The sequence below is a fragment of the Cololabis saira genome, chromosome 7 (genome assembly GCF_033807715.1).
Source record: "Cololabis saira isolate AMF1-May2022 chromosome 7, fColSai1.1, whole genome shotgun sequence".
Taxonomy (NCBI): Eukaryota; Metazoa; Chordata; class Actinopteri; order Beloniformes; family Belonidae; genus Cololabis; species Cololabis saira.
Window position 1 is genome coordinate 24,257,456 of NC_084593.1, and position 14,024 is coordinate 24,271,479.

Genomic DNA, 14,024 nt, shown 5'->3' on the forward strand with positions numbered 1-14,024 from the left:
TTAGAAGAGGAGGGTCAGTGAAGTTTAAATTATATCAGCAATTGGGTGGAGAGGAAGAGCCGACTAAATTAAAAGAGATATTCAGACATGGTGTGTTTTTATGGAAGGGCTTAGACATTCTTCAAAACTGTGTTCACCCTCAGCAGATTGTCCAGATGTCAGTGACCGTAACAAAACACAACTGTAAGACTTTACACATCACGACTTTCCTAGTCCTCAATGAGGTAAATACCACTTCAGATGAACAACAAAACATGGCATATTACGCTGTATCATTATGCGTTAAGGATGAAAGTCATCAACAATGACATCAGTGAAGCAGTTGTTGCTTCCCACTAATCTGTGAACTGTTGAAAGGCCTTTTGTTAATTCCAGATTCCATCATTCAACACTGAAAACGATTTAAGGTCACTCTGTGTCACAACGCCATAATTCACGCCACCACTTTTGGAGAAAACGGAAGTAGCACATCAACGCAAACACTGCATATCAAGTCCCAAGCATGATGGTGGAGGGGTGAACATTTGGAGGTCAATCACACACATAGGACCTGGGTATCATGCTGTTACTGAATCCGAACTCCAAACCACATCAGTAACAACGGAGATCATAAAAATCAAAACAAATCAAAAAACAAAACAAGGTATGCAATTACCCATTCAAAGTCCCGTCCTTAAAATGACTGAAATGCTGTGGAGGGAATAAATCCATGACCATGAACTTCAAAGAACTGACGCATCATTGTGAAAAAGAGTGGACCAAAATTCCTCCACATCCCACAGAAAATGATTACTTCGGATTAAAGATGGGAGATCTACTTCATATTTTACACCTTGTTTCTGCATCTTGGCTTAGTTATTGTTCAATAAATAATGACACAGTTGAATATGTCAAGTGATGTTGTTCATCTGATTTTCGATTTACCTAACTGTAAGACCTGGGGAAGACCAGGGGATTATTTTTCTGTTATGGTCTGATGTGTACAATATTTCAGTTGAAAGAAGGTGTATTTTCTTTTTTCAGTTGACGGCATTTAAATCCACTAAAACCCAGCCACATTCATTAATATGTTTACTCTTCCTTTAATTTGTTTTTATCCACTGAAGAGCTCCAATCGTGCATCATCACTTCTGGTTTGACATCCACAAACTACGTGCCGTCCAGCTGGATACTCACGGTCTGGGTGTTCATAAGGCAGCCAGTTGTGCTTGTTGCTGTGGTCGCAGGCTTGGCACTGCTCCTCTCTCGGGTCACTGTATATATCCTCACACTCATTGGTGTTGCACATCTGGAATTGGTATGTTGCCCCCACGCAGGTTCGGCCTCCGTTGGCTGGTCTGGAGTCGTGGCAGGGCAGGAGCACAAGAATGCTTTATGGTTTCATTTCTGAACCAACTGTGCGCTTTTAATTAAAAATATTGAGCTAAAATAAACATAAATATGAGAGTCCATAAGGGGTGAGTACAATAAATATGAAAATAATTTTGAAGTGCATTTAACTAAGCACAGTTTTCAACAAATACTTGTATACATGGTGTAACACACTTCCATACCTTGGATTGTCGCAGTCACGTGTGCGAAACTGCACTCCCCCGCCACATGTGCGGGAGCACTGGCCAAACTCGCTCCATGAACCCCAATTTCCATCTTGTTTCATGATGTCAGGAGTCAGCCAGATGCAGTGACCTTTAAAGCAGTGCTTCAACACACCAACAACACATCCTAAATTTAGCATTTTGATATCTGGGGATCAAACTGCTTTTTTTCAACATCATGGTAACGCAGCAATGTATCAATACCTTCCCGTTCCCACACATGGTTCCGTCTATGGGTGGTCCTTTCTTGGTCTTGCAGAAAAATGGATTGTCTGGGTGGCTACACCACAACTGCTTGCATGGATCGAACGTGCGATACTGCGGGGCACAGAAAAAGGACCCTTTCATGTCAAAAACCACAACTTGCGAGAAAAAACACCGGGCAACCATAATGAAAAAAGCTGAGATGGTGCTAAACACTGAAAAAAGAAGACAAAAGGAGAGATGGGAAGAGAAATATCACAACAACAGTAGCCACGGTATTAGTGCCAACAATAAAATACACCAAACCTGAACTGTACACTGCACTCCACTGGAAAAACAACAAAACAAAAACAAAACAAAAACAGCAATTCATGCAAACTTAACCAATGGATGATAAAGAGAGACAAGCTTCTCATAGTGAGACAGACCATGGTTTAATTACACCACAACAGAGGTACGAGGGCAAAAAGCCACAAGATCTGGTTTGAGTGACCTGTAAAAGCCTCTAGACACAGAAGGACCAAATTCTTCTCCTCATTCCTATATGAAGACGAGGACACCGCTAAACTGAGCTGGGTTTATTGTCGGAGGGACATGCCCTCCCCCCTCCTTTCCACACACTTCCCTAACTACCGTGATCCTGGGGGACCTTTACAGGTCAGGACAGTCACAATCAATGGCCAAGGACTGTGGTAGGTAATCTGAAGTACATCAAACTGTAGGATCCTAAAAGCTGAAGGGAAACATGGAAAAACAGTTTTTGTTCTGGCGAAGCCCTTTCCTTTGGATGGGAGAGACATCTCTCCAACCTTTTCTGCTCATTTATAGTCTTGAGTGTGCCAATATAATGAGGCCCTTCCTGCCAGTGCTGCAGTGATTTAGCATAGATTTGCAGGAGAGTACTCGGGCTATGGTATTGTTCAAGTGCTGAACAAAACCATAACCACAGCCCCAAGGAACCAGCAGGGTGTTGCTGTTTTGAGGGATTTTTTTATAGCCGCTTTCTCTTAAAATATGAGCGTTTTAGAATCCTGCAGACTACGATCCAAAAGAAGACAAATGGGTAGGACAGAGAAACAAGAAGTACAGTAAAAAAGAAAAAAAAAAAGCAAGGAGCAACATTACAAACACTTCAGTGGACAAATAGAGAAAAAAAAAATCTGAGAAAATACATGACGGGCCACACGTCTTCCCAGAGGTTCGGTTACCTTACCTGGGATCCCGACTGGCCCGCCTTTTGTAGCTGAGGGGAATGAGTTTGACAAGAGAATAGAGGGTAATCTAGCAATGTGTGCAAAGCCCCCCCCCCCCCCGAAGAAAAAAACCTTTAGTTAATCAAGCAACAGCTTGGCAACAGTGTGCCACAGTGGCTTCACAGTTACAGAGAAGGTAAGGTTGGCTGGAGGGAAGCTAAAGATGCCAGGCAGGAGGCTGCAGCCAGGTGGAGCTTGTCTAAGGTTTGTGTCGTGATTACAAACTACTCGTAGTGTCAGATTCGTGTAAAGGCACTGTGGTAACAGGACAACGGCACTGCTACAATGAATAGGTGCTTTTTATTAACATTAATAAAAGAAGAGGAAAGAAAAGCTATCAAAACCAATTACCTGCTTTTTAGCAAGATGTCAATCCCACCAGTGGCCGGGAGAGGAAACATCAGAAGAGACATCAGAAGAATGTGAATACCTAAGCATGCGTGGCTCATTATAGTCCAGAGTAAATGAGAGACAGATGTCACTACCGGGCTCAGTCAATGAAGATAACCTGCTGAAGCCAAAAGTTCCCATAAAAATGTAATTGCCTCAGTGAAATTCAGCTAATTCTAAATAATCTTGAGACCACTATTTCAGAGCGATTTTGCCAAAACACTAAAGATTCACATTGGACTGTATCAACATTTGATCTGAGAAGATAAATGATACTAAGCATGACTGGTGACAGTCGCCCTCAGCTTGTAAGTGTTAGTAAAACGGTAAAGGAACTGTCAGGCTACCGGCGTCTCTTACCGCGGTGCACATCGTGTAGCCTACGCCGAAGTCAAAGCGACACTGTTCGTTCATTGAGTAGTGCAAACCAGGGAGTTGAGGCAACGATGGCCAGTTGTGGTCAAACGGGTCATCCCGAAGGCAGTCGTAGGAACTGGAAGAGGAGGTATAAAAGGTATGTAGTGGTAATGTAAACCCAAAGACATTTGACCAGAATAACAGAATTTTCTTGTAAAAATTATAAAGTCAAAACGGAAAACATATCTTGTACTTGATGTTGGCTCAAGTTTCATGAGTTATGATTAATAACCAATCAATCAGACAGATTTGCACATAGTCACATAGTCAGGCATATAAAGACTGCAGTTCATTTGCATTACTGACCTGGAAAGTAATCTAAACCTACAATTATTTTACATCCGCGCACATTTCTCCCAGACATTTTATAGCATACACCAGATGGAATCAGGCCAGATGAAACCCAGGGTTGCCTGTGGAGTCACTTCACTCTCGCAGTGCCAGGAGGATGTCCTTATCTTATCAGCGTTACATACTCTCTAGTCTCCGCACCGGCTACAGAAGCTGTGCTTTCAAGCAACAAGCACACAAGAGTACTCTCCAAGTTCAGCTGGGTTTGTGCTTGATGCTTGACAGATTTCTATCATTTTACACTTCTGGCTTAGTGTTTACACGTAGCAGATTAGCAAAATCTTTTATATAGCGTTTGATTGTATATGAGTTAAGCTAAAAATTGACATAAAAAACAAAACAAAAAAAAACAATTTGCCTAACTGTTCACATGGAAAATGTAAAGCTATATTTACAATACATATAGAAGCAAGAAAAATGAACTGGTTTTCTGAATTATTGTGCCATAAAATGTGATACACAAACAAAATGTGCTTAAGTCAATAACACAGTAAACAGATTAAGATTGTGGTGACTTTAACAAACACAATCATCATCACAAGAAAAAATATGTGAACCGTTGGCATTAACCCTTTAATGCCTATTTGATAAATATATTTCCGAGACCTCTGCACCACTCCCAGAATCAAAAAATAAATACTATTACAGTACCTAATGTACTCATAGAGGTACAATAAATAGAAAACTTTTAAAAACAGAACTGGGAGTGTTTTTAACTTCAATACTGTATGTATAAACACTTTAACTTCATAGTTTTCTGTGTATCACTTCATATATCAGGCATCAAGGGGTTAATATCTGGTCAAATGTTCTTTGGCAGCAGTGACTTCAGTCACGCACTTTTGGGAGCTTGTAAAAGTGCAGCTCTTACTTCATTCTTAGAAGACCAAAAGACAACTTGAAAACTTCATCAACTCCATGTAAATTCAATATGCTGATGTCATAGCTGACCTTTAAAAACCAGTGTAATCAAATCCTGCTTTACATGCATGGCTGTGTGTGTGTGTGTGTGTGTGACAGTGTGTTTCTCACTGAAGGTAGCGTCCCAGCTCCTGCATGCTGCATCTGGACCAGTGAAACCGGTGGAAGGCAGCTTGGACCAGTGGGGCCATGATGCTGCCCATGTGCACCTCATCGCCGCAGCGGTTTCCCTGACCGTCATGCTCCATCCCCAGCCTACGCAGATCCAGAAGAGAGAAAAGCGTACAGGAGAGACGTGAAGGGAGAGGAGACAAACCAGCACAGACAGATTGGGAGCGTGTGGGAGGAGAGGAGCAAGGAGCAAAGAAAAAAAGAAAGGCAGCAGCAATTCTCTCAGATATTGACCATTGGACCAAAACTGCGATGAATCAACGCAGTCCATCAACAGAGAGCTTTGCTGTCTTTTTCTGTAACATAAAGCCGGGCACGAACACATCTTAGCTGAACTTACACATGTCCGGTCTCATGTGCCACCACAAAGGCCGAGGAGAAACCGTCCTCGTGGTTCAAAGTGCAGCTCCTCACTGGATGGCACATCCCTGTCACTGGAGCATAACCTTAGCAACCAAGAGGAGGCACGCCATGTTAATGCTTTATGAACTCAATGTTATATACTGAAGCAATCAAAAAGAGAAAACATTAGAAACAAACATGTTTGACCTGACAATAAACAGTGGCTCCATAAAATGTAAAAATTTCACTTGCGTTCTGTTTTGGCTCATTTAACAGCGTATATTGTTAACGAACACTAATTAAATACATTTACACATGTCTACACATTTTATGTAATGTAATACTAGGGAAAAACATTATTACTTTGTCACCTTAACTCCTCGGAGATGTTTAATTTAATTGCAATCTCATGTCAGACAAAACAACTGACAAGTAAGATCAAACTTATTAAGGTGACTTCTAATTCTAACACACACACACACACACACACACACACACACACACACACACACACACACACACACACACACACACACACACACACACACACACACACACACACACACACACACACACACACACACACACACACACAGATGTGTGGACTTCACACTTAAGAGAAAACATGTTTCCTGTAGGGGCTTCCACCTCTACTCATGCCAATCTTCTGCTCCCTGCGTGCTTGTCTGTCCTGTACTGCCTTTAATTGTGGAGCTGTGGCTTCTCTGTATATTGATTTTCTGCTGCTGACGGCTGTGCCCAAGGGCAGCTGAAGGACTTCTGGATAGCTAGGCCACTGCCTTTAAAGGCCTCTCCTGTGGGTTCAACCGTTAGTCTGTACTCTGCTGCACAAACCACCAAAGCCACAGTGCACTATACAGCTACACAGAGCAAAAGAAAGGAGAGGAAGAGCTGTCTTTGTGTACCTATGTTACTTTCAAACACGAGAATGCATTCGATAAAAGTTTAAAGGGGACCTATTATGGCATCTGATACCTATTTTAAACAGGCCTTGAATGTCTTAAAAACAAGCTTTTGATTGTTTTTGCTAAATAAATTAGAAATTCAGCCTCTGAGCCATGTCTTTATCATCTCATTCTCTAACCTCATTATCTATGCAGGATTCTGAGTGGGCGGGGCTATGATAATGAGGAACTGTGCTGATTGGCTGCCTGAATGACGGGATACACCGCTACGAAAAAATGGCGGAAGCTCCAGCCAGTGGAGTGAGTTGTGGGTGTGGTTTCACGCATCGGAGGCCAATCTATGTAAATCAGATTTCTGTTACGTAACGACAGTAGCAGAATCTGAACGGCTCGTAGAAGCCACATGACACTGGACGGCTCATCCGGCGGCTGTACAGACACTGCAGAATTTGGTTGCTTTCCTCCTTCTCTGAGTTGGCAGGCTGAGGGGAAACCACTTTTTATATGTTAAAGCAAGAGAAAACATGTTTTTCATAATAGGTCCCCTTTAAGTCATTAGATAGTGTACATGTGCTCAAATACCCTGCATGCCCGTGGGGCCGAATTCCTGTCTTGTGAGGAAAATGGCATGATCGTGATATTCAGCATCCGTTGTGTCTTCTTTCTGCTGCAGAAAGGCCCAGCGACACACATTCTCCAGACTCTGAGATGGATTCCCCAGTTCAATCAGACTCATGGACTGGGAGAGAGAAATGCAACAGAAAACAAAAAAACAAAACAAGGGGAAAACACTGTGTAAATATAGTGATAAAAACAAAAAACCGGGAGCTTCTCATTCAATATTTGTACATTTTAATTCATCCTCTAGGGGGCAGTGTCACAGTATTTTCATGGCAGAATCTGTTGGGTAAATCGCACTGTATCACACACACCTAACACACACACACACACACACACACACACACACACACACACACACACACACACACACACACACACACACACACACACACACACACACAGGATCTCAGAGAGATGCTCAAAAATAATAATAAGTTCATGAATTAATCATTTTTAAGACCATGAAACTGAACAAAAACATGGCAATTAATAGACTATTTACTTATAGGTCAAAAACATGTTTAATTAGAAAATGTCTCCTCATGATTGAATCTATAATATTAACACCTGTGGAAACACTCTTTGTTTTCACCTTCACCTTGTACACTCTTCCTAATTAGGATTTTTGCTTACATTCCCCCCTTTTCCTTGAAATCTCCTGTTTTTTCACTACATCAATTTTACTTTTTTTAAATACTGGCTTACATTTTCCATGCATTCACAATTCACAGCTACTGTAAGGGATACATATGACCTGCCTCTGCACACAGGGCGGAGCGTAATATTATGCCCCTTCAGACATGCGGGTCGTTTCCAGAGTTCATCAGCTGCTTGTGTGTGTGTGTGTGCTTGAGTGTATTTCCATGATCCTCACCGTGATCGCAGCAGTGTGCACATGTTATGTTGGACAGCGTGAGTGAAGTGTGGGCGTGTGTGAGTGTGTCTGCGCTCAGGGTCACATAGCCAATCTGCAGGATGTCTGGGTGCAGCTCGGTTGCTACGGTAATTGGGAATGATGGACAGCCGGAGCTTTGGCTGAAGCTGCATAAGGGCCAGCCCAGAATGACCAATGTTGTGTTGTGTGTGTGTTTTTCCAGAGTTCAGCTGGGACTGTAGCTATGGCTAAAGCAGTGCCACAGTGCACCTATCCAGCAATAAAATCCTTCATATCATCTGCTGAGCTAATCCAAACCTTTTACTGTTCCTGTCCACATCACAAATGTGCAGATGGAGTTACGATTAAGATGAAAATGATTCTCCTTTTTTATGAATGACGCAGGTTTATCGCTGATTGTTTATCTTAGTCTGGACCATGATTTTGTGCTGCAACCTACAGGGAAGAACGCTGATTGCATAACAGGCAGAGTTTCTGTGCGCTTTGGTGCTGCACTGTGCAGGCTCGCGACTCTGAAACACTCCCTTGGGATGCTGCATGCTTTTAGTTCCTCTTTTGCTCAGTCCACTGGAATAAGAGGCTCTGGGCATCAACATGTGCTGATAAGTGTGCCCCCGGATGTCTGTGTGTTTGTTTATGAGTTTGCGTGTGGCTTTAGGCACTTAAAGTGATTGTAGAAAATTCTTAGTATCACAGATCGGGCTGATGGGTGAAAAGGCATAGGAACTTCTCAGTTGGACGTGTATCTTGTTGGGGCTTACCTTGCCATAACCCAGCATGATTATCCGTACTAGTACCACATTGATTTTTGCTCCCAAAGACTTGTCATGGTAGATCTCATTCACCTGGTGCAACACAGACAAAAGAAGAACATTAGTTAAAGGTGTTCAAAAACAGAAAAATAAGCCAAAAGAAGAAAAAAAAAAGCTAAATTCAATAGCTTGTCATTCCACATTTACCAACTAATTGTTTCCTGTGTGATTTGATCAGCTCCTCATATCGTTGCAGAGAAGTTTTGGCCCAGTCTTCTTTACATCACATGTTTAGTTCCTTGAGGTTATCAAGGTCGACAAGACATTGGCAACACATTCTGATGTAGATTTGTTGGTGTCCTATGTATCATTTTCTATCAAGCTTTAGCAGACGATGTCACATTTGTCTCAAGAATGCTCTTGTATACAGAAGAACTCATGGTCAACTCAATGACAGCAATACAAAAATAGCTCCTCTAGAAACAACCCTAATATTCATGAATCTCTTTTGAAGAAAACATATCCTTGCAAACAAGGTGAAAACTATGTTTTTGACAAGACTTAGAACTAGCAATATAGTCTTAAATAGTCTTCTAATTTTCTTGAAACAAGGATTTAAAATTTTTTTTTTTGCAGTGCGGGTCTCCTGGCTGTAAAACAACCCCAAATCATCACCCCTCCAGTGCTGTGTTTGACAGTGGGGACACTTTTTTTTTTTTGGCTGAAATGCTGTGCTGTGTTTTTCGCAAAACATGACACTGTGCATGAAGGACAAACAACACCACTTTGCTTCCATCTGCACATTGGACATTGTTCCAGAGCTCCTTCTCCATGTTCCTGTTTAGATATTAGAGCCTCTCTACTGACAATTTTTACTTCTGTTGTCATGAACATCAACATTTAACTTTCCCAGTGAAGTCTGCAGACTTAGAGAGATGTAGCTCTTTTTTTCCTGTATTTCTTAAAATATTGTGGGTTCCAACCTTTGAAATATTAACATCTGTCTTAATATCTTTTCACGTGTGAATTTCTCGCAGTAGAACGGTGAAGGCCAAATTGCTTGGAAATGTTTTTTTTTAACACTTTCCATATAAATATGTAGCAAAAAGAGCTTTTCCAAGACCAATGCTTATGTTGTTTCCTCTTGGCATTGCGTGAACATACAGTACATCTAAATGTATCCGGACAACCAAACTCCCTGAAACTCTGCTTTTATAAAGCTCTACTAAGAATCAATTCATCAAAGACTGACGACTAGCAGCATCTGGCTACAATTTACCCCCTTAAATCTGATGGAGGCAATAAGGAAGCATTTAGATGTGGCCCAATGATTTATTTATTATGGCTACAATTTTGTTATAAGCAGTTGCTTGTCAAAGGTTGTATTTGCGTAATATGATAACTCAATATGATCAGATGATTAATTATAATGGTTTAACACAAAAACACAGGATTAAAAAGGCCCTACTAACTTTAACATGATGTTATATTTGGTCCATGTCTTTGTGAAGGTAACGGCACAGACAGAGCTCTTCGATGCCCCAGTGGAATTCGATCAAGTTGGAAAAGGGGTGCTTGAGGGTTTATGGGAGTTTGCCCAACCAGTCAACATGTGCTTTGTGGATCTGGAGAAGGAACTCGGCCGTGTCACTTGTGGTATTCTGTTGGGGTGTTCCGTGAGTGTTCAGTCTCTGTTCGACCGGAGCAAGAGTTTGGTTCCCATTGTCGGCAGGAACTCAGATCTGTTTCCAGTAGAGTTGTCCCGATCCGATCACGTGATCGGAAATCGGGGCCGATCACGTGATTGCAGACTCGATCCGGACTCGGACGTTATGAGCCGATCAGGAATCGGATATATATATCAGGGTTTCCGTTGTCCGGTAATTGCCGGACTTTGTCCGGTAAAATATGCCGAAGTCCGGTATTTTATAATCTCTCCGGGCAAAATGTCCGGTGAAAATACTCACTGGCGCCGACATCCACGTGTGCGTTGATTTATGGTTCCGCGTCGCACCGACGCAGAGTCTACAGCGTAGGGTTCGCGGCGACGCGCACCCTACGCCAGACCCTACGTTGAAGGCTCTGCGTTGGTGTGACGCGGGACCATAAATCAACGCACACGTGGAGTAGTGGGCTCGGAGCGGCAGCCATACACCGCATGCGCGGAGAGCACGCCTGTTTGTTTTGAAGCTGAAGCAGCCCTATGCTATCATGTCTGTTGTGGGGAATTACTTCAGAGTGAACGAGGAGAACAATGCTGTCGCAAACTGTAAGATTTGTCAAATGGGGATTTCGAGGGGTGGCAAGGACAAAGCTTATGTTATCTCTTAATTATCTCTAAGCTTATCTCTAATGTTTGATTGTTCTAATGTTGCACTAGTAGTTGTTCTACTTCTAATGTGAAGAAAATTTTTTTATACTGACTTAAGAATGTTCAAGCTGCCTACCTCCTATGTGCTCAGTTTACAGTACACATGTTAAAATATAATAAAAGGGTCATCCTGCATAATTTTCTTTTCTCTTCTTCATTTTTTATTGTTTTATAAAAGTATCGGATCGGGACTCGGTATCGGCAAGTCCTCAAAATCAAAGGACTCGGACTCGGACTCGGGGGCAAAAAAACCTGATCGGGACATCCCTAGTTTCCAGTGCATGTTGGACTCGGGCAGGGCTGCCCTTTGTCACCGCTTCTGTTCATAATCTTTATGGACAGGATTTCTAGGCGTAGCCAGGGGCCGGAGGGGATCCAGTTTGGGAACCACAAGATTTCATCTCTGCCTTTTGCAGATGATGTTGTCCTGTTGGCTTCATCAAACCGGGACCTTTAATATGTGTTGGGGCGGTTTGAAGCCGAGCGCAAAGCGGCTGGGATGAGAATCAGCACCTCCAAATCCGAGACCATGATTCTCCACCGGAAAAAGGTGGCGTGCCTTCTTCAGGAAGGTGCAGATGTCCCGTCTCAATTGAAAGAGTTTAATTATCTCGGGGTCTTGTTCACGAGCGAGGGAACGATGGAGCAGGAGATTGACAGACGGATCGGTGCAGCGTCCGCAGTTATGCGGTCGGTGTACCAGACCGTTGTGGTGAAGAAGGAGCTGAGTTGAAAGCCGAAGCTCTCGATTTACCGGTCAATCTACGCCCCTACCCTCACCTATGGTCATGAACTTTGGGTAATGACCGAAAGGATAAGATCGCAGAGTGGCCGAGATGAGTTTTCTCTGCAGGGTGGCTGGACTCTCCCTTAGAGATAGGGTGAGGAGTTCGGTCACCCGGGAGGAGCTCGGAGTCGAGCCGCTACTCCTTCACATTGAGAGGAGTCAGCTGAGGTGGCTTGGGCATCTGTACCGGATGCTACTGGACGCCTCCCTAGGGAGGTTTGTTTGATTTTGTTTGGTTTTGTCATACTTGATTTCCTGTCTGTGCTGTAAAATAATCTTATTTATTGTTATAACTCATCTGTGGTTTCCCATTTTTTGTTCAGCCCCTGAGCTGAGACTATTACTACAAACAATATAAATGGTGGCGTGTGATTTTCTGAAGGAGAGCTCACACCACGAAAAAGATATTCCTTTACAGTTTTTATTCAGAAATTTTGTTTTCATAAAGCTTTCTTTCTTTTGAAATTGCTTTATGGTTTGAGCTCAATTCTTTGGTTACAAAACAATATACTCACTTTGAAATGTCCCCTATTAGAAATGGAAGTGTAAGAACGATTGGACTGAAGTTTCCTGTCAGCAACACATGGGAAGAGGGGAAGGAACTAAAACAATATTTAGGAAAGTGTAACTCTGAGCATATACGAAAAGGAGCTGAAGATGTAAAGGATGGAAGGTTCCTCATGCAAAGAAACAAGGTAATGTGTGACAAGGGAGATTAGAGAGCACTCTACTGGCACACACACACACACACACACACACACACACACACACACACACACACACACACACACACACACACACACACACACACACACACACACACACACACACACACACACACACACACACACACACACACACACACACACACAGAGAGAGCAAGAGGGGTAAATTGGCACTGAAGTCAAGCCCTGCTGTCCTCAGAGGCTGTGTTTGGTGCTTAATGAGGCAAAGGGATGTAAAAACAGACAGCTATAATGAGATGGCTGATGGACACGCTGCAGAGAAAAGCACACACGCAAACTGTACACACACAAAGGTACTGAGATAAGGACCAAAACTGCAGAGGCATGCAGCAGGAGAATGGTATGAGGGAGAGTTGAGAAATGCTACGAATAGACACAGAGGCAGAAGAGGAGAGAAGAAGCTGAGCGCAGAGGGGGAGACGAAGCACAGAGGGAAAGGGGGAAAAGAGAAAGAGCTTTAAAAGGAATGGAAATGATGCATTCTTAGAAAACATGAATTATGAAGTTGTAGAGAACTACTTTTTATGAAAAAAAGAGCTCTAAAGCAAGATTATGCTCTTTTTATGTGTAGCGTAAAGTTGGAAATCCCTGCCTCTTATTCAGGAAAGTGTGCAGTGATATTACTTAAAGGGGACCTATTATGAAAAAACACGTTTTCTCTTGCTTTAACATATATAAAGTGGTCTCCCCTCAGCCTGCCAACTCAGAGAAGGAGGAAAGCAACCAAATTCTGCAGTGTCTGTACAGCCGCCCGGATGAGCCGTCCAGTGTGATGTGGCTTCTACGAGCCGTTCAGATTCTGCTCCTGTCGTTACGTAACGAAAATGCAATTTACATAGGTTGTCCTCCGATGCGTGAAACGACGCCCACAACTAACTCCGCTGGCCGGAGCTTCCGCCATTTTTTCGTAGCGGTGTATTGCGTCATTCAGGCAGCCAATCAGCACAGAGCCTCATTATCATAGCCCCGCCCACTCAGAATCCTGCATAGATAATGAGGTTAGAGAATGGGATGATAAAGACACGGCTCAGAGGCTGAATTTCTAATTTATTTAGCAAAAACAATCAAAAGCTTGTTTTTAAGACATTCAAGGCCTGTTTAAAATAGTTATTAGATGCTAATAGGTCCCCTTTAAAGTCTGTATTCTCATTTATTAATGACAAACTGTCTGAAACAAATTCCTTCATTACATCAGTATATAAACATGTCTGGTGCACAAAGGAGAGACAGGTTTGCAATCCCCCCCTCAAAAAAAATAAAAATTACATTTGATTTTCTGTGT

General features: G+C 42.6%; 1 protein-coding gene across 3 annotated transcripts in view; it reads right to left on the reverse strand.

Annotated features, from left to right (window-relative positions):
• The window catches only part of LOC133446931 (A disintegrin and metalloproteinase with thrombospondin motifs 2-like), a 148,538-nt gene that overhangs the window by 12,666 nt on the left and 121,848 nt on the right, over positions 1-14,024 (reverse strand). For 2 of the 3 annotated variants that reach the window (XM_061725152.1, XM_061725154.1), the window contains 9 exons: positions 8,848-8,931; positions 7,153-7,309; positions 5,643-5,748; positions 5,243-5,386; positions 3,803-3,935; positions 3,013-3,042; positions 1,800-1,913; positions 1,554-1,699; positions 1,177-1,337 (listed from right to left, as the gene is read on the reverse strand). In XM_061725152.1, coding sequence (XP_061581136.1) covers positions 1,177-1,337; positions 1,554-1,699; positions 1,800-1,913; positions 3,013-3,042; positions 3,803-3,935; positions 5,243-5,386; positions 5,643-5,748; positions 7,153-7,309; positions 8,848-8,931 — 1,075 coding nt within the window. The remainder of the gene's footprint in view (positions 1-1,176; positions 1,338-1,553; positions 1,700-1,799; positions 1,914-3,012; positions 3,043-3,802; positions 3,936-5,242; positions 5,387-5,642; positions 5,749-7,152; positions 7,310-8,847; positions 8,932-14,024) is intronic. The other variant, XM_061725153.1, reaches the window with a different exon arrangement.